The 20,689-nt window shown below is 36.9% G+C and overlaps 2 protein-coding genes across 3 annotated transcripts; one reads left to right on the forward strand and one right to left on the reverse strand.

Annotated features, from left to right (window-relative positions):
* The first annotated feature begins 412 nt into the window (after positions 1–412).
* LOC103711108 (anthranilate synthase beta subunit 2, chloroplastic-like) lies at positions 413–10,448 on the forward strand. Of its 2 annotated transcripts, none has more exons than XM_008797114.4 (8): positions 413–668; positions 767–933; positions 2,674–2,744; positions 2,892–2,929; positions 3,004–3,114; positions 3,201–3,300; positions 6,614–6,749; positions 10,091–10,448. In XM_008797114.4, exons 1-8 carry the CDS (start codon positions 548–550, stop codon positions 10,217–10,219), a joined length of 873 nt encoding a protein of 290 aa, XP_008795336.1. In that variant the 5' UTR covers positions 413–547; the 3' UTR covers positions 10,220–10,448. The 2 variants fall into 2 exon arrangements, with proteins under 2 accessions (XP_008795336.1, XP_008795337.1); XM_008797115.5 differs by having other exon boundaries at positions 431–668; positions 770–933.
* Positions 10,449–14,279: 3,831 nt separating this feature from the next.
* Positions 14,280–17,689, reverse strand: LOC103711109 (putative xyloglucan endotransglucosylase/hydrolase protein 28). Its single transcript, XM_008797116.5, has 4 exons — positions 17,251–17,689; positions 17,053–17,153; positions 16,107–16,315; positions 14,280–15,097 (listed from the first exon to the last, which is right to left on the reverse strand). Exons 1-4 carry the CDS (start codon positions 17,453–17,455, stop codon positions 14,599–14,601), a joined length of 1,014 nt encoding a protein of 337 aa, XP_008795338.1. The 5' UTR covers positions 17,456–17,689; the 3' UTR covers positions 14,280–14,598.
* Positions 17,690–20,689: the final 3,000 nt, after the last annotated feature.

The following is a 20,689-nucleotide window of genomic DNA, read 5'->3' on the forward strand; positions in this document are numbered from 1 at the left end:
CATGCATTTGCTACACAGCATTGGCCAGTATTCTAGCTGCCTTTGTTATACTCCCATCAGGATTTACCATGCAAACATAGAGATAGCCCCCGGTTACATACACTCCCCGCCCACTTTGGGAAAAAAATTACTCGGAGATTGCCAATTCGACGGGGCGAGGCACCTGACCTTGTTTTCCAAAAAAAGGGTCGGGTTGTGTCTTTCGCGCGAAAGAATGATTCACTTTTTTTTCACGATTTGCACCGTTGGATAGCGAAATAGCCGCCATGAGATCTGTGCAGCAGATGAATGAGATGGTTCGGAGTGCTTTGAGAGCTGTGCGAGGGGCGATCCAACGGTTATGTCCCGTTTCGCGCGAAAGGTACAAGCCGAACCCTCCAAAACAAGCACCGTATCCAGTCTAGATTCTAGCGGGCGAGACGGTTGGGAGGAAGAAGAAAGCAATGAATGCGGAAAGCCCCCCTGAAGCCGTCGTTTGTATACATTATCTCCCCCTCACCTCCCTCTCATTCCATCCATCCTCTCTCCTCCTCACCCACCTCCTCTCATGGCGTCGCCCGCTCTGCTCTCCCTTTCTCCAAAACACTTTCTCGCCCCACAAACCCTAGCCAGGCCTCGCCCCCTTCCTCTAATCCCGACTGCTGCCACTCCTCTCTTCCGTCCACCGAGTATGATCTCTCTCTCTCTCTCTCTCTCTCACATTCGGTGGAACTACTTGACTTGGTTCCTCTTTTCTGGTTTGTTGATCTCGTCTCTGGTGTTTCAGCAGTCGGCCGTGGTGGTCTGGCTCTCGGGAGGTGCCCATCGATTGTTCCAGGAGCCACGGCTGTGTCTGGAATTGAGAATGATAGGGTTTTGGCTGTGAATAGGAGAGAAGAGAAGCCGATCATTGTTATTGATAACTACGACAGCTTTACTTACAATATATGCCAGGTATTTGTTCAACGAGGATTGCTTGCTTATTCTTGTCTTTTTTTCTTACCAAGATTCAATTTTTAATCATCGTTTTTTATTGTAATCGGGTGCCGTATGTGAAACTCATACTGTTTTTGTTAATTGAATGGGTGAATGTGCCGTAGAAATTTTTAATGTGTTGGAGAATGGAGGATGATATGAGTTATTTGGAACAAACGGGAGAAGAGGAAGGAATTTGTTTTGCTCCCAATATGGGGTCTAGATATAGTGACAGTCTCTCTGTACTCTGTTTCTTAATTTAATTTGAAAAGGGGACTTTCTGTTGCAATTGGGACTGCAGGTTTTAATAAAAATATAGTTAAAGCTGAGTGCTAAAGCATGCATTTTTAATTCTTAAGCTTGTAAAAGAAGGAACTTTTTGCCATTTGATGATGATATCACATTAATGGAAAAGGAAAGGAGCAAACCTAAAGTTTTCTGAAAGTAGGTGAGTTATAATTTGAATGTTATACAATAATTCTTTTGCTAGTCTTTCTTCTAATAATGTTTCAGTGAACAGCAAAACTAGCAGAATATCATAATTTGCCCTTCCAGTAACCAAATGGATCATGAAATGGAATATCTACTATTTTATATCCAATGTAAGAAGCCATATGCATACGAGTGCAATGGGCTTAATCTATGAGCAAGACCAATACTAAGGGATAAAATCATTATAAGTTTTATAGTATGAAGTCCTTGTGTACTCTTAAAAAGCAAATGAAATAGTTATAGACAACACATTAGACCTGTGTTATGTGATCCTTACATAGAGCAATATATTGTTTTAATCACCATACTTACGATACAGAACACAGCAGATATGCTGACTTTGTAGGAGAAGCATGAGAATGGTATCTGGTCTAAGAATGTCTACATAAGAGGTGGCTAAGATGTCATTGTAAGAGGCTTGACAGATTAAGATAGATTTAAATACATGTGACCATTGATGAAAGGACATACTTGTTAGGATCATTGATGTGATTTTTATTATATGCAAAAATTAGACTGTGCTAATTAGAGCATAGATTGTAGTGTCTACAGTAACTTCTGTTATATTAAAAGAAGTATCTTAGATAATTTCAGGGTTACTTTGAGATTTACGTGCATCTTTTATTTGATTTTGCTGCAACTTATATCCATGAGTTTCACTTCTGCATTGTTGTACTGTACATGTTTCTGGGAAAGGTTTTTCATTCTTCATTTCATTCTTTACTTTCAATTTCATGCATGTATTTCTAGTTCATTGAATCAAATTCACAAGTTTGAAGATTTTATGCTTCCGGATGTACCAATTCTGCTTCCAGGCAACATAATATTGATAAGACTGATGCATTGCCTTTGCTCTAAAACCATAAGAAATGTAGTTTTCTATAAGGAGATGCACTTAAGTCTTGAATGGTGAGTGGAGAAGTAATGTCACCAAGAAAATATCAAAATTGTTTGCAGCCATAATTAGAAAAGGAAATATATAACATAAACTAAATGCTTTGCCACATCTATTTGGAAATCTCTGGAAGAAATAGAAGAGAGCTTATGATTGTTCTAAATGGGAAAAAAAAAGAAGGGTTGTCTTCAACATTTTAGAGCATGACAAGCATGATGGAAACTATGGAAATCACGTCTTTGTTTTTGTTGAGATATAAATATAGTCAATATTGTGGTTCATTTGAAAAAAGAAAAAAGAGAAAAATATGACTTATCCATTTTGTGCTGAAGTATATGGGAGAGCTGGGAGCTAATTTTGAGGTCTATCGTAATGACGAGCTCACTGTGGATGATCTAAAAAGGTACTGTTTATTTCTGAGATCATAACATTTAATTCAGTTGGTTATTTTTGTTTATATATTGAAATTACATGTTCTAGAGGCCTGAGTAGCACTGAACTGAAGTTTCTATGTTTTGCTGATAATTCAAATCTAATTTTTTTCTTTTAGGAAAAATCCAAAGGGGGTACTTATTTCTCCAGGGCCTGGTAAGTATTTTTTGCTAAAAGTTGTCATCATGTTGTCAATTGAAGAGTAAACATTCTGTGTCTTCCATGTATAGGGTCCCCTCAAGATTCAGGGATATCATTGCAAACTGTTTTAGAACTTGGGCCTTCAATACCTTTATTTGGAGTTTGTATGGGCTTACAGTGCATAGGAGAGGCGTTTGGAGGTTTGGATCATTATAATTGCATGCCAGCAGAAATATTTAATCTGTAACATATATTGCCGAGTTTAATTCCTTCCTATTTATTTCAGGAAAAATTGTGCGATCTCCTTCTGGTGTAAGGCATGGGAAGAGTTCTCTTGTGTATTACGATGAAAAACAAGAAGATAATTTATTTTATGGTTTGCCAAAGTAAGACTTGTATTGTTTTTTTTTTCTTCCGGACATAAGTTCTGCTTTCTTTTTTATGCTATTTGCTGAGTTTTAGTGTAGCTTACATGTTTATAAATAATGTTTCTTTCTTTCTTTTCTATTTCAAAGTTTTCATATTTAAAGAGTCGGGACAGTATTGGGACCTAATAAAATACTGTTACAAGTCTTGGTACCGATATTTCAAACCTTGACATTGGAAATTATAGAAAAGCAGAGGACTAAAAGCAAAATTTCTAATAGGATCCTACATATAAATAAGACATGCAATCAGCTAGGATAAATAAAGATTGTGGTGTGAAGCTTTTTAAGACAAATCTACAAGTATCCTTACAATTGACACCTTATTGTAGTTAATATTTAGTGGACATTATATTAATTTAGGATTTTATTTCTACCTTGACTATCCATGATTAGAACTAAAATCCTTGCTCTCAAAAACTATTTTTTTGTTGAGCTTTGCATTTTTCCAGGTTGTTTTGAACTTCTAAGCATTATGTTTTGAAGTTTCAAAGCAACATTAAGTTTAATTGCAGATAATTCTTAAGTGTCCTTTTCCGTCTCTCTGTCATTTCACTCCTATATTGTTTTGTGGAAGCTTTAAAATACTCGTCTGATCCTTCTTCTCCCACTGTATGTTCTTATAGCGCGCTGATGTTTCTGCACTTAAATGGCATGTCACATGTTTGACATTTGAATATTCTGTACGTCAGTTTTCTCAGTCCCTTGCATGCTTGGTTTATAGCATACAACCCCTAAGGATGCCACTGATGTTGACTTGTCATCATGGTGTTCTGTCCATATTGGCTGGAATTCTTTTCAATTGATTTTTAGGTCATTGGCATGAGAAATCATGTTAGTAGCATCCCATACCAACCATGTTTGTGTCCATCCTGAGGTACACGACATGTGCAACCATCTTCTGGCTACTAACTGAGCAACCCCCTCTGATGCCCACTATGTTCAGCACAAATCAAAAGAATTTTCATTCTTCTGCCACTTTCCCAACAGTTTTAGATTGAAATAGTAAGGACCAACAGGTTCACAACCAATGTTGTTAAGATTGGGAGCGAGTCGTAAATTGTAGAGGGGGCTAGATCAGATCGGATCGTGAATTGGATCCTAGAACATAAGATTGTTTTCCAATTTCTTTCAGAAATTTCTAAACATAAAAGAAATATGAAAATTGAACATGAGTCAACTATAAAGTGGATGAATATAAAATAAAATGTATCCATACAACAAGTATAGTTTTCACCAATATGGCCCATATATAATATTTCTAATGAAACAAATGTTATGTTTGGTTATTCCAGATGCTTATATACAATCTAAGTTTATTTATCCTTTTATGTAGAATCTTAGAATAAACAAGGATAAGACCAAGGAATGCTGAACCGGCTGGTACCAGCCGGTTCAGCCTATACCGAACCGGTCCGGTCTATGACTGGGTCGGTTCTGGCATAGAAGCTCACAAAAGTTAGCTTCTTTCTGATTATCAATCAAATAACATAAATTGAAACTATTATACTCCTACACACTTGTGGGTGCATATGTACATGCACTTGTCATTCCTGCATGGAAGCACACAACCTGATTACTTAATTGTTGAAACACATGATAATAGAAAATCAGTGAATTTAGCAAGTCCATGATTTATAGCTTTGAGGTGCACAAAAATCAATCAACTCTTTTGCTTAAACAGCTTACAAACATGATCCAGCAAAGTTAATAATTAAGGTTTGTTGATGTTTACTGTGAAGCTTGTCATAGTACCATTTAAGTTGCAGTAATAAGTTGATTATGGTAAGGCACATACTCAATAAACATCTTCCGGAACACTTGGTTGCTTGTACCTTGCTTATTGCTCAAATGTCTAGTTATCTGAATATGTAAGTTGAATTAGGCAATGAGACATCAATAACATATCCCAGAGATTATTATATTCTTCAAGCTTCCAGTCTCTGAACATACACACAAGCTTATTTACTGGTTTCGGTTATACCTTGCAGAGATGGAACACTTCTACGGTTGCCAATTCCAAAATCCTTCCATATCAAACCGGTTATATATATATATATTCTAAAACATATGGTTGCTTCATGCTGTAGTAGAACTTTTCTATTGGAATCAATCCATGTGGGATTTATAGGGCGGGTCAAAAATTTCAATTATCTGTTTTTAAGAACAATATCTTTTGCTCTCTTTACCTCAAGAATTTTTTCCATCTTATTTTATTAGGGTTCCACACTGCACTTCATCGAGCAATCCCGAACACTTTTTTGATTGAACTGTTGATCTATATTGCAAATTGTTGGTAGCTTTGTTCTGGAATATAATTATCTGTCAAGATTTAGATTTTAAAATTTGAAACAATCAATTTTACTATCTAAATCGAACTCTGTTAGATACTCTTACTTTTCTAGTGTCTGTGTTTCTTCAATTTGGACCGACCATCAGCATGTTTAATGGGGCATGGAGCCTTTGATGCTTTAGGAAGCTGAAAGCCTTAAATGCAAGATTAGAAGAGTAACTTATCAGGAAGGGCCTTCAAATCTTTTGTAAAGTAATAGCTTATATATATTATTAGTTATTGAAAAGTAGGATTTTTTTTAAAAAAAATTACTTTCACAAGGGCCTCCCTTTTTTTCCTTCTAAGTGGTAGTTTAACACTTTTTCTGGACAAATTTCTAACAACAAATGATATGTGGGAGCATTACTGTTGAATTTTATTTCCTCAGTTTGAGAACTTGTCATAATCTTTTATATTTGCTGGATTCTACTCTTCTTTTCTCTTGAATTTAGTGAGTTATTTCAAAATTGATTGTCCTCTTTGAATTTTTTTGCTGAACACTTTTAGGAATCAGAGTCTGATCTAAGGCAAATTTGAGTCCAGTATTCCTGGCATTGCTATCTTGACGACTTTTACTATTGTCTCCATGTTGAGTGAAGCACATGGTTTTATGTGTGCTTAGTTCATGTGTTCTTTTTCTGGAGGAGGGAGAGGCAAAGTTGAATTGTGAGTCTTGGGTCTTCAACAACATTACAGATTACAGAACATGTTTCATGGGTATTAAGTGGGTGTTGTCCTAGCAAGGGACCATCGTTCTTCCCTGCCTGTTAAAGTGATAAAACATCTGTCATTACCTATAACATGTTAGAAGCGTTGATGATAAAGGCCGCAAGATCTTAGAGCCTATTATCTCATGCAAATCCATTTGTACTTCATGTTAGTTGTATCAACAATTTAGATGATATCATTCATATATTTGACTTTCTTACCATTGCAATGCAGCCCTTTCACTGCTGGTAGATACCATAGCCTTGTGATTGATAATGATAGTTTCCCTAGCGATGCACTTGAGATTACAGCATGGACAAAAGATGGACTGATAATGGCGGCTCGACACAAAAAGTATAGACATATCCAGGTGCGTTGGCTAGTTCTAGTTTTGTTTTTTTGGGGGTGTTCTATTTTCATGTTCTACTGCAAAAATAAGTAGGAATGGAATCTTCAGTGTTGTTTCATTGAATAGTAATCAACTTAGGAAACTATTGTTTTTATCTTCTTCTTTTTTCCCCTTTGTCTCTGGTTGTAAGTGAAGTGAATATATGAAAATAATTGCCAAAAAAAGGTGCTAGGATTTACTTTCCATTTCTTTTACACTCATGATTTGTATTTGTTAAGTGGGAGAACATGGAAAAAATATTGCAAATGAGAGAACAGATTGCAAAGAAAAGGACTGCTCATCTGTTTCCCTCTCCCAATCTCTTTCTTCCTCCTCTAATTCCATATAATCACAATTAAGTATAACTTTGTATCTTAAATCCACATCCACCATTAGACTTTAAGAGTGCCACCACAAGAGGAAGATGATGAAGGCTATAATAGATGGAATATGAAGGAGAATAGGAGAAAGTGAAGGAGGTGAGTTTGAGTGTAATCCACCACTTGTCAAACTTTAACATAAACATGAATTTCATGTTTATTTTTCGTCTTATTGTCAAGAACTGTAGTCATATGCTACTTACATGGGTGGCCATCATTAGTCCCAATACCACACTACTAACTAAAGTGTTGCCAAGAACACATCTCATAATCTGATTTCAGATTGTAGGAAAACATGTTTTATAAAGATCAACCATCGACTGCCAAATACCTAATAAGTACTATTTAACTTGACTTTCACTTCTTCACTTTGACTGAGATATGGACCACTTGAAAATAGGCAGGACCAGATTTGTCGAGAAGCATACATTATGAGTTTTGCTGCCAATGTGCATGCTTCACGTGCTTCTGGGCTATTTGAGTCTGATTGCTTGTTAAATAATATCTTTTGTATGATTGGTGAATAAAGAGGAAGGTAAAGAAGCATTTGAAAATATGAGACAAACATTTCTCAACGTGAGGCTTCTTCTCCTTTTAATGTTTTCTATTTGTGGTGTTCTATTTAGTCATACACATTAATTGATTTTATTATCATTGCATTCATTCATTGTCAGTTGCAGCCCTCTAAATCTTCTTTGTAACTAACATTGTTGCAGCACTATCCCAGCACTTTTGACCATTGTTCATTCTGGTTCCTTGACATTGGTTGTAAATCATAGTCTTAATTATTTTTATTTGGCTACCTTTCTTCTTATGGATTGTGTGGTAACCATTTTGATTCAGCTAGACCATCTGGCAACCATTCATTATCATTCATATGGTAATCCTTCTCCATTTCTTTCTAAATTATTCTTTCCATATTTAATCTTGCAACCCCATTATTATCATTAGCTTCCAACTCCCCTAAAACAAATCGGCTTGTTTTGTTTGGATATAGTACTGAATATCGATTTTTTAATGACTATATGTTCACCAATGGTTGAGAAGAATGCATTTGATATGCAGTATGGTAGGCTTTTTTTTCATAGTTTTGAGAAAAGTTGATTGTGTGAAATGACATTTTTCAGATTTAACCTGTACTCGAATGTAGAAGATGCAAGGTATCAGCTATGCAGTATAAAAGAATGTAGTTAAAGACTGAAAGAAGCAAAAAATACTACAATGTACATAGTATAACATTAAGGTTTCAGCATTTACAAACGTATGCATTATCAGTCTTTTGTATAGGAGGTATATTTACGAAAGTATGCTTTATCAGCTCTTGCTTTATTGCCTTAAAAAAAATAACAATTCAAGTTATTGTTGATCAGTACCCTTTTTTTGACCCTTTGGTGTTTCTGTTGCTTTATGAGTATGAAGACATCAAAATGAAAAAAAGAAACCTGCTTCTTCTTAGGAGTCGAAGGACCTTTCGTGGCTTAAAACATGGCCTACTAGTGCTTTCTGTTAAATAAAATATGTTTTCACTATTAGAGAAAAGTAAATCACAAATATAAAAAAAGGAAAGAACTCAGAAAACTATGATCCACATGGTAACCAATGTATAAAGCTGTCACACAATCAGAAATTGAGGGTCCCTGTTTATAAAGGCACCTAAAATCTTTAAACTTAAACTCACTTGAAATTGTACTTTTCATATGCCAACCAATATCTAAAATTGGACATTTATATACTTAAGCTACACAAGTAAGGATTTCAAATTCAAAACTAAGGCAAAAAGCTCTCTAATACTTTATGTGAAAATGGTAATAAAGTTAAATTATATTTTCCCCAGTTAGTTGTATTCTTGTTTTTAAGCAAAATAAACAAGAATATGAGACCCAAAAATAAGCCAAAAATTGCATTGGCGTAAGTATCCATGTGTCTATTTAAGTGCAGACAGACATGATTGAATTTCATTCCGTCTTTGCATTGGTGGCCCTATTTGGATGAGGGAGGGCTGCAGTTCAAAGAAGATAAAGAAATTAGGAGTCAGAGATATGCATCCCACTCATTTGTTCCCTTTTGTACCGATTTTTCCAGGACTAGGAATTCCTCCTCCAAGGTGATGAGCATTGTCCCCCAAAAAAATGGGGATCTTGAATCCAAGTTCTGCCTGAATTCTCTCTCACTCCTTTGAAACACCTCTTTTTAATGTAAACTCTGGCTGACTGTACATTGTCGCATGGATAAGGTCTTCTGGCTTCCAAAAAAGCCCAAATAATGCACTGGAAGCCTTATTTTGTACCCCCTTTTGTTTTCTTGATGTTTATCTCCCTTCTGCTTTCTGTTCTGGTGGTTTGAGGGTCATTTCTAAGAACACACATTCTTTTGCATTGGGCCAATAGCATCTTTATTTATGTCTCAGTGAGGAGTGTCAAGTTTTCAGTGTAGCTTGACTGAATGAACCATTACCTATGGTGCTTTAATCTTGAGGATATATCTAATACTGCACCTGTGTGAGTTAGGATCAGGGACTATGGAGTGCATCTTCCATATTTTTTTGTTTTAAAAAGAAAAAAATTCATTTTGTAATCATGGCGTAGGTGATTTGTGCTGGGAAAGTTATCATGGCCAGTGCACTGCCAGTTTGTGACTAGTTAACAGAAACAAATGTAGTCAAGTCTCGCATTATTTAGGTATGCTAAAGCTGTATATACACACCATTCAATCAAGATTTCTTTTGTTCTTACAGTGTGGGTGCCATTCAGTTTTCCAGACTAGTGAAACCTGACCTGATATTCTCATTGTTCCGTCCTTGTTTTGATCAGTTTGCCCTTACAAACAGTTGCTAGTCATGCGGCATTATCTGTTCCTGTATCTTTCCATGCTTTTTTTCCTTGGTGTTTCCTACAAATGACTGTTGTGATCTTTGTTAATTTTTATTTACTTTTCGAGCTGCAGGGAGTTCAGTTCCATCCTGAAAGCATCATTACATCTGAAGGCAAAACGTTGGTTCTCAATTTTATTAAACTGATGGATAAGCTGGATTCAGATTTCAGAGCGCACTTGGAAAGGAAAATTTTAGCCTGAATGCCTCTAGAAAGATGCTCCATTTCTCCAATGCATGAATGGTTGTGAGTTCACATTTGATCCTGTAGAATCTGACCCATTTTCTCATCGAACGGTTGCAAAATCAACCAGATTGATTTGTGGAACAAAAGATGTACTAGGTGGGAGGCAAATCATTTTTTCTTAGGATTTGGAACAAATAAACAAAAAGGCTTGGATGGCATTTATATTGATACTCATTTTGCTTCAATTACTTCTTTTATTTTCCCCCTTAAGTTCCTGTTCTTGAAGTAATGGTGTCTTGATCCTAGAATATTGTTCTATATGATGGTACACTAACCATGCAGGACTGCTGTTTGGATGGCCAAAATTTTATCAGAATCTGGCATCATATATTCTTGTGAAGATACAATGGTGGCCATTGGTTGCATTGTCTCTAACTTTCAGAGAAGTCTCCCTCACCCCACATCCAAAGCACCCCAACTCCCTTTCTTTTGATGTCGAGGCACAATCAGGGTTCCCTTCAAACTTGTCCCTTTAACACCAATCAGAGGGCGCACATTTTTCCACGCTTGACCAATACAGAATTTTGCCACTTTGCACTTATGGAACATATCCCCATGATCATCGAACTTTTTAGCTTTTCTATTTGATGCAGAACACTTATAGACATATATTATCGAGTGCAATACTTTTTGTTTAAATTTTTCTCTTGATCAGCAGCCAATTGGAATGTCTTTTAATTTTTCCATTTGATGTGTGACGCCTAGCCTCATTGGGCCGGCCTGTTGGCCTAACCTAGCATCCAAACATAGCCCGAAGGGCTGTCCGAACCAAAACCAGGGCAGAGTCTTGGTTGAGCATGGCTCGGACTCTGACTAGAAAACCTTAGTCTTCGTTTCATATAAGCTCCTCCCCATCTTCCTAATCCTTTCCCCACCAGAAAGCCAGCCTCAATCGGAGCTTAGTCACAAGATTTCTCTTTGAATCTTTAACAATCATCGACCGTGTCAGCGCCGCAGCCGTGGGCCACCGTCGCTGGAAGCTAAGTAAGTACTCAACATCTTTAGATCGACCTTTTTCTTCCTTTTCTATGACCCTTGAAAGTCCAATTCCGGCCGGTGGTCGCTGGAATTCGGTGGAGAAGGGGCAAAGCCCTAGTGTCCCCATTTTTAAAAAGCAAGCCCTTTTTTCTTCCAATTTCGGTAGGTTCCACCCCCAATTCTTATCATTGAGGCTTTCCTCCATTCCTCCGTAGTGGCCTGTAGCCTTGGCTGGATTTCTGGCCGTTGAGACACTTCGATTCCATGATTTAAGGAGTTGAAACCCCTATTTCTGATGGTTTAGGCACCGTCGACCACTTGATGACTGGCCTTGGGCCCTGACCCAGGCTCCACTTGCAGCCACCTCTTTTCCTTCCTCTTTCTTGGTTAGAGAGAGAAGCTTGTTATTTCTCTTTCCTCTCTCTTTCTTCTCTCTTCTCCATCTTTTCTCTTTCTTGATTCTCTCTATACTGGACTTTCTCTCTCTATTCTCTTTAGAGATGATAGACCTAGTAAGATCTCTTTGTGATTCGGGGCCATGATCTATGTTTGACAAGCAACACGCCAACCGCATCTTGACCCTACCTAGACACTATTAGATTTGGTTACCTCCGAACCATTTGTATCCTAGTTTGAATATGTTGAGATGAGTTTTGCCTTAATTAGACCAACCGGAGTGTTGGGCACTCCCGCTTAGTCAACTCTACGAGGGTATTAAAATTAGAATTTTTATTTTTGTAATGATCATGATAAATTCTGATAATTTTTAAATACTAGAATATTAGGACTTTTGAAATTGATTGGACTGACATTTTGGATTCACTCACCAGTAGAAGTTATTGTTGGCATATCGACACTCTCTCAATGGCAGTTATACGTTGGCATATTGACATCTTGTCAGTGGGGGTTATACGTTGGCATATTGATACCCTGCTAGTGGGGGTTATATGTTGGCACTTTGATGCGCTCATATTTCTGGCCCAGCCATAGGGTATAGATATGGTTGTAGTTCATGGCCGTCGAGATGAATTCGATGATTTGAAAGATAATTGATTTATAAAACAAAATTTGAAATTTGATGTGACTGAATAGCGTATCGATTTGATTTTGAATTGATGTATTTTTTATGCTTAACTTTAGTATATTATTATTATTTTATTGCATAATTTATCTAACTGAAGTATTTATTGCTTAATAGGTTGTACAAATCATTATACGATTTCTTACTATTTTTATAGATCCAAAGAATTAGCTTAACTTGGAGATTTATCATAGAAGAGCAATTAGAGATAAAATTTTAGCATCTTTATTTAGACTAGATTTTATTTTAGAGTTGATGCAAAATTGTAGAATATTATTAGTTTCATAGAATTTTTAATTTTGCTATTAATTAGAATTTGAATATTATTATTTAAATTATTTTTGTTGTCTGATTTTGATATTACGATGAGATGCCTTACATACTCATGAGAAGAATTCCTTATAAGTGTGCGGCGGTTGCTGCGACCCCTGGCTCGTGATCTTAGGTCAAGTGCATAATACTCATTATCAGAAACAATCCTTTTTTGTGGGTGTTTTTTTCTATTCGGACAACATCCAATAAGATTGTCAATTAATTTATCTATGGAAGTGGGAAATCATGTGACTACCAAAAGAGGAGTCTACCATATAAGATGCAATCCTTTCTTAGGCAACATCTAATAAGTTTGTTTGTTTTTTTTTTTATATAGTTTTTGCATTTGATGTGGAACACCCATCCACTCACATTATGAGATGCAATCATTTTTCCTTTTTTTTTTTTTTTTTATCTTGGACAGCAGTCAATGAGAGTGTCAATTAATTTATCCATGGAAGTGGGAATGCATAAGACCACCCAAGGGGAAGTCCAAGATGTCACGCACTGAAATGAAAGCATCACGTGCAGCTGCATGTGCGACATGGATTCTTATATTGTCGCTCTTTCCGTGCTAACCAACCCCTTTGACCTGATGTCCTACCTATTCTTTGATGTGCTATTCTTCCGGCCACCAGTTTTTCTTGCTGTCGCCATTCAATGACATGACCCTTCAAACGTAGATAATGAGCTAAGAAAGTAGCAACATATATATATTTCCATGCCGGATGACAAGATCTAGTTGGCTCACTTTTGTCCAAGATTTTGAAAATAATTGGAGAACTTGTTGCCTGGGTTATTTAAGCAACAACTAGGAATTGCTCCTTTGCAATTTTAGAAGAAATTTTATATTTGAATGCACATTAATTCAATATGATTATATGGCCTCCTTGTTGCCCTAACTTCGCATGGGGCCATTTCGGATATGATAAATTTTATTGTAACCTAGTTTTGATTGTGAAATTGCGGTAGGTTTTGGAAGGTCGAAATTAACATATCCAGACCTTTACCGATTAGAATTCGATGAACTCCTTACCTTTGAATGGACATGAAAGCTGCTTCTAAAGAGCATTATCAGGCTAATAATGGCGGAGTTAGTATAGATTAGTACGAAGGAATCACTCCTGCTTCTTAATGCTTATATTTTATACTGTATGCACCACATGGCCATGCACCATGCATGCCAATCGGATCATCTTAGTTATATAAAACTATTCATCATACGCTCTTCTCAATGATTGGTCTATAGAAATGAAACGGACCGCTTGGTGCAGTGCACGGCCACATTGGTGCACGTAGTTCAAGATATTATTTGTCCTCCAACAGCTTTTGTAACCCTTAAATCTCCATTTGACCTGTCTCTCCGTGCAAGCAGACAGCTGTGTCATCATCTTTCACCTTGAGAAAGAAGGGATGCATTCATATTTACTGCATCATTCGACCAACTTGTTTCCTGAGTGATGGCTACGACCCTAAACAACAAAACAAACCTTACCATGGCTCTATGACTTCCAAGCGTGCTCCATGAGAAGGCATGGCCTACAAATTGCACTCACAAACAAAAGAGAGCAAAGAGAAATGACCCCCACTTGCATGTTCCATGAGTAAAAGTATGGCCTGCAAGCAACACCAAAGTAACAAAAGCTAACAGGAGAAAAGTCCACAACCTTTTAAATTATTCACTGCTTTGATGTCCTCCTATATTTATCTCAGATGGATGGGCTTTGAATAATAACGTTAGCATGTGAGAAGGGGACAAGTACAAGAAGCCAAAAGCGAGAAAGACAATGGCACCAAGACACAAATAGCCTCCTCCGACATGCATCAATTGTAGCCCAATAATACACCCCCAATGCACATGTATGTGGTCTGAAGCTTCACTACCGAAATCTAACAACCTCTAATAATTCTTCCACTGCACATCAAGAATAACGTTACACCCGGAAAAAGGTAACCAAATACATTCAAAAACTAGCATCAGCTAGCCCCACTGGGCTCGGGCGGCGGTGGCTCCTACCATGGTGGTGGTGGTGGTTCCCGAACTTCGCACCATCCGCCCCATAAGAACGCCGGGCTTCCCGGTCAATGTTGCACTCCGGTGGAGGATTAGGGTATCGATTCCGATCGTAGCAATAGAAATAGGTCACATGTTTCCTCCTGAAACTCTCCATTTGTGCCCTTTGCTCTGATGACATTGTAGCTGAGTCATAGCGAGCTGCGGCGCGCCCTTCGCAAGCCGATGAATGGTCCATGGGGTTCACGGCGCAGCCATTGAGGATGAGATCGGCAAATTCAGCAATGTAAGGAGCATATCTGTAGTTGACCTTGTAGCGGCCGCCGGAGGTGGCCCAATTGGAGCCATCCCATATGGTGGCATAGAGGGACATGGGCTTGGAGGGGAACTGCCCTCCCATGGATTCAGTCCTCACTATCTCTCTAATTGGAACGCTATCAATATAAAATCTGCAAAACAAACATAAGTTAGACAAGATCATATGTGAAAATGGAATGTTTTGAATCTTAGAATCTAACATTGCTTGTAGGAGAGACGGGTTCTATAAATCATATGAAAATCTTAAAAAAGTCGTGAAAACGTGCTAAAATAGATTTATGTTTAAGGGAAACAAAAGGGTGTGAGGAATGAGTTTAGGTGTTCATCATTCTGCACTTAATTACCACTTTTTCAGAAAGTAACATAGCTTTTGTTTCTTGCTGTCAAAGAAGGTAACCTGGTTTAAATCATAAAAAAAAAATAATTTATGAAGGCGGAAATGTGCTTGAGCTTACAAAATGTTCTGAGGTTTTCTTTTAATGAAGGAATTCTTTGAAACTTAGAATCTAAGTTTATAAGAATAGGATATGTTACAGGTTCCTATCATTTAATTTTAGATTTACATCACAAAAGAGGTGGCGAATGAGACTGGTCTCTTTATTCTGCACCTAAGTACCTCTGTTTGGAAAGAAAACTTGATTTAGATCGATAAAATATCGCCCCACCAAAGCTAGATATGTAGATAAAAGTTAGCAATAAATATTCCAAAATTTTCAAGGAAAAGCAGGAACTTTTTTAATATAAAAATAATAAAAGTTTTAATCCCTTTTTCATTTCTAGTTTGAACCTCTAATTTAGTATTGAAGAGATTCATTGTGTCTCCAGCATAAGCAAGTATGATTAAAAGTCGAAAAAAGAATATTAAAAGTTAAACAAAAGAAACTATACCAAAAGAGAACATTTACCCTATCACTCCAAACTATTTCACATTTCCAACCTTCAATAAAAGCAAATAGATAAAGAAGGAAAAACACATAGAACACCCAAAAGTAAACAAAGAACAAAAGAGACAAGAAATGCAGAACATTAGTTTTTTTTTAAAAAAAAAATGAAAAGGAATAGAGCAAACAAAAAAAAAAATTCCATTTTGAAGCATTTTGTCCTCTTGGTATAGTCTCTAATAATCCTGCATAATCTTACATAATCCGATCATGGCTCCATAGGATGGAGTACTGATGGAAATCATCTGTGGGGTCGAACCAGAGGTCGTATCTCTCTTCCCTTCCAATGGCAGTGCTCCCATTCCCATAGACATTGGTCTGGACTCTCCACTCCCTCCCTCTTATGTTCCCCAAGAACTCAAAGTCCAATTCATCATGGGTCTTCTCAAATACATCACCATTCGACATCTACATCAATGGGAAAAAAAATAATAGTAGCAATTTAGTGCCTGTATATAGAGATGAGAGCAATGTGAACAGGAAAAAAGATGGGGAAGAAAAAAAATTTAAATGGGCTTTGTGTAGATTGTTTTCAAATGAAAGAAATTGAGAATGCCATGGAAATCCATAGCAAATAAAAGACTGGAAACATAGGAATAAAGAGAAAGCTAAGGAAAACAAAATCACTCTTCAGATTAATGCTTGCAGGAAAAAAAAGAGAAACCCATTCTGATTCTTAAGTTATGAACTATGATAACACAAACTGATTTACCAAAAACTATGAAGAATGGTTACATAAATCTCAAAAAGGTTAGTAGGAAACTTAACAAATGAATACATTAAAGCACAAGCTTTTTTTCTTTTCTAGACCAAAAGAAAATCAAGAATGTGACAAACATTCTGTAATGAATGGAAGATTGGGAAGAGAGGAAGAAAGAGGAAAAAAAATCAAATACTCATGTTTAGATTACTGCATACAATGGATTGAAAGGGGACAAAAATTCCATTTTGATGCAAAACTTAAGGCCTTTGGTATCAATAACAAACAGAGATGACCAAATCGAAGGCCTACCATCACAAATGAATGAAATTGACAAAAAAAAAAGAAAATACAAAAACCTCTTTGTCCATTAGATGTTTAGAAAGGCAAAGGACCTCAAAATAATTAAAAACAAACCAGAGCAAGGCAAGGAGAAGAAACGAACATAGAACGCGACGACGACGCCGGCGGCGTAATCCGAGGGAAGCTTAATGGAAGCGCTGAAGAATCCATGGAGGTAGAGATCCTGGGAAGCAAATCCAGCACCTAAGAATCCAACGCATTCGATTAGAAACATAGCAAGTAGCCAGAGAAGCCTTAGAAGAGGAGACAGAGAGAGAGAGATAGAGAGAGAGAGAGGGACCTGTTCTCTCGTCAAGGGCGATGTGAACGGTCTTCCCATGGCGGAGGAGCATGAGGTTGCTGTCACCGAAGGTCTGGGTGTACCCCTCCTCAAAGGACACAGTTGAAGAGCTCTCTATTACACTAGTAGTAGCAGAGGAGGAGAAGAGAAACAGAGGAGAGGCAATGAAGAAGAAGAGAACCAAAGGAGCCAAAGAGCCCATCATCTCTCTCTATATCTATATATCTCTCTCTTCTTTGTTATATCTCTCTGAAGCTCTGCAGCAATGGACTCCGCGTCCGTCTCCTGTTTATAGTTCAAAGAATAAGAAAAAGGAGGCTGCTTTCTTTCTCCCTCGCTCTCCCACTCCTCCTCTCTGTTTTCTTGAGAGAGGAGGAAAGAAACGTCTCGGGGGAAAGGGCAGCAGAGGCTACTTTTTATTTGGCAAAGAAAGAGCTTCGGATGCTTGAGAGAGGTGGGAATTTTTATATATTTTTGTTGGCTTCTGTGTATTAGAATATTTATTAACAAGTTGAAGTGGTGATTTTGGAGTGATATGTTATGGGAAAAAATTTTCTACTTAAATTTGGTGAAGATTTTGAGGAATAAATAAATGGGGGAATATATTATGATTTGAAGGGGAGAAAGGGTGGCATTGGAAGGAGTGCTGACGAGGGCACCGCCCCTTCCAAAGCATTGGGTTGATATTCCTTGGTTCACAAAGATACCCTTTACTAATTATTTCTTCTTTTTTTTTGATATTTTAGCATTGTGATTCTCACAAGGATGCATGATTTCCTATTCTATGAACTAATTTGTAGTGTTAACTAAAGAAAAGGCAGACAAACTATAAAATATATACTACTTGCAGTCAGCTAGCTTCTTGATAGAAACCAAAAATTCTTTACAAAATAGCAAGTTGTGTGATATGCATCAGTTCTCAATTGCTAATAGTCATCAGCTAGCTATGTTCTTAGGAGGAAGAAACATGTACTAATTGTAATTCAATCTCTTATCAAATATTTCAATTGTATTTTTCTTTTATTTTTTTTAAAAAAATCATGACCTTTCAAAGTAAGGTGTGCATTAATTGAATATCACTTGGTTATTTTTTTCCTTCTTTTGTGAAACTGAAGTAGGAGGAAACCTAGTCAAAAATCAAGTGAAGGCATGCTATGTTCCTTTTTTTATTTTTTTATTTTATTCTCCTCTGGAATTGGCTTAATTTAAAAATACAATGATTGTATGATGAAGCAACTTCAATGTACACTATTATTCCTAATGTCTATCCTACATGTTTTGGCTTTTAGAATGCATTAAATTTATAAACATATAACCCACAAATGCTTCAGCTTAGGACAAATGAATGGCAATACATCCTTCTTAATAAATAAAAAATTACAAATCATTTAAGCAAATCTCTATTTTTATTATATTAGTTTAGTATAAACAAAATGCCATGTTTTCATTTAGTTAGGAAAGCATTCGCAAACTTTCATTTGAGCTATAACACATCTAGTCAATTTCAACTTAAATTGTTTCCCATTAAATATCTAAAAATCTTCATCGGCTAAATTATTTATTAGATTCACAAATTTCATTTTTTTAGAATATTATCTTAAAATCAGGACCACATCTATCTAATTATAAAATGTATATATATTGGTTTCTATGATTGCTAAGTTAATTTTTCTCAAAATGATGCTATTTAACCTTTCATCAAATAAATGATGGCCCTACTAGACCTATTGAAAAGAAATTATATGACCAGCAATAACATTTCCATTATCTTTTATACTTTTGAAATTGATAAAATATTTATTAGTCCCATATTCCAAATTGTGACAAAGATTATAAAATTTATCCAAGATACCTCCTTGATCATGCTAGGATAGTTTTTTCTCTATCCTTTAAATATTTATAATCTTTTTTGCATTATTTTCAGATATTTATAATACAGATTTGATGATACCAAAAAAAAAAAAATTATTCCAACTTTTAGGATTCACCAACACCTATAGTAGCTGCATTAGTCCATCTCAATTTTTTTTACAAGCAAAGCCTTCGAACATTATAGAAAATATTTTGATCAACTGGTTGCAAATAATATATTTAGTATTATCTTTAATTGAGGATAAAGCATGTCAGATGAGTATTATTTTGTTATGTAGCTCACTTAATCATGCTAGTTCAACTGTTTAAATAGACAAGCTTAATATTAAAATTAAATTTTTTAATTAATTATTTTAAAATGACTCATGTGGTTATCTTAGGCATTTTACGTCAGTCTCTCTCCTCGTAATTAATGAAAAGTTCCAGGGCAGTTAATTGGAAGACCAGCGTGCCCACGCCAACCGCGATCACGGGAGCCGAAAGATTTAATCGGCGCGCGGGCAGCTCCACGCGGGCCCAGCTGAGCTGCCCGCGGCCCGAAAGGATCGCCAATTAATCGCCAATCCGCCCTCCTATTTATTAAACCCACGAGATTAAACTTGGTTAAATTATTGATTATTATATATTATTTTAAAAAAAGAAGACGGACCAAAGGCTGCCACGCGGCCCAGAGAGCTGATGTGGATCTTTCTAAATACACGTCAGAACCATCCGTTGGGCTCCGAAGTCCATGGATCCGCTGTTAAGCTCTGAACAACAACTATGTTGTGGGTTCGAGCGGTATCTTTCGCACAATAGAATGACCGATCAGGGCGAGTGAGCTGGGCAGGGACCACCCCTACTCCTGGATATTTGGTTAATAATTAGAAACGGGATGGCATTGCAGGCCTAGCATATTTTTAGAAAAGCCAATGGCGCTGTAGACTGGATGGCCGCGCATGTGGCCAATCACTCTGGCGGCACATTGTGGACCCGAAGAGTTGAGTTGTCTAGAGCATTTCGTGAAGTATTGTTTTCTAATTTTATTGGATGTATCTATACTCATATAGTCTGTACTCATCCGCTTAAGCAAAAAAAAAAAATGATCGATTTATTTTCACAAAATCGACCATTGGATCGTGTCTTACACAAATATCAAAGCACAACCGGGTCCTCGCTGGCTGCGTAGATCTCGAATCGGTAGATCCAACGGTGGATTCGTGTGATATGCTGAAGAGAGTCTTTGCTGTTCTGAATGGAGTAGTGGATCTACGAATGGGGGCAAAACCACGTAAGGCCAAAACGGTGGTAATTAATTGGCCGTACAATCATCTCAAAGGTCAGATGTTGGGGAGATAAAGAGATAAGATGGTCCAAATCACCATCGTCTGTCCGATCTACATCAGGCGGTGAGAATTTAACCGAATAATTATCTATTATTTTTTAATACTTTTATGGAGGGTGGAGGATCGTGGACCCGTGACTCTTTTCCATTGCATGTATAAACGGGACGAAGTTCACGGGCTCGCTCAGCACCTCGATCCAGCGAAGCTAACGGTGGCTCCGTTAGGTTCCGCCAGGTTCCGTT

This window comes from Phoenix dactylifera, chromosome 5 (assembly GCF_051530095.1).
Source record: "Phoenix dactylifera cultivar Ajwa chromosome 5, Ajwa_hap1_PhDact_Kaust_v1.1, whole genome shotgun sequence".
NCBI classification, from domain to species: domain Eukaryota; kingdom Viridiplantae; phylum Streptophyta; class Magnoliopsida; order Arecales; family Arecaceae; genus Phoenix; species Phoenix dactylifera.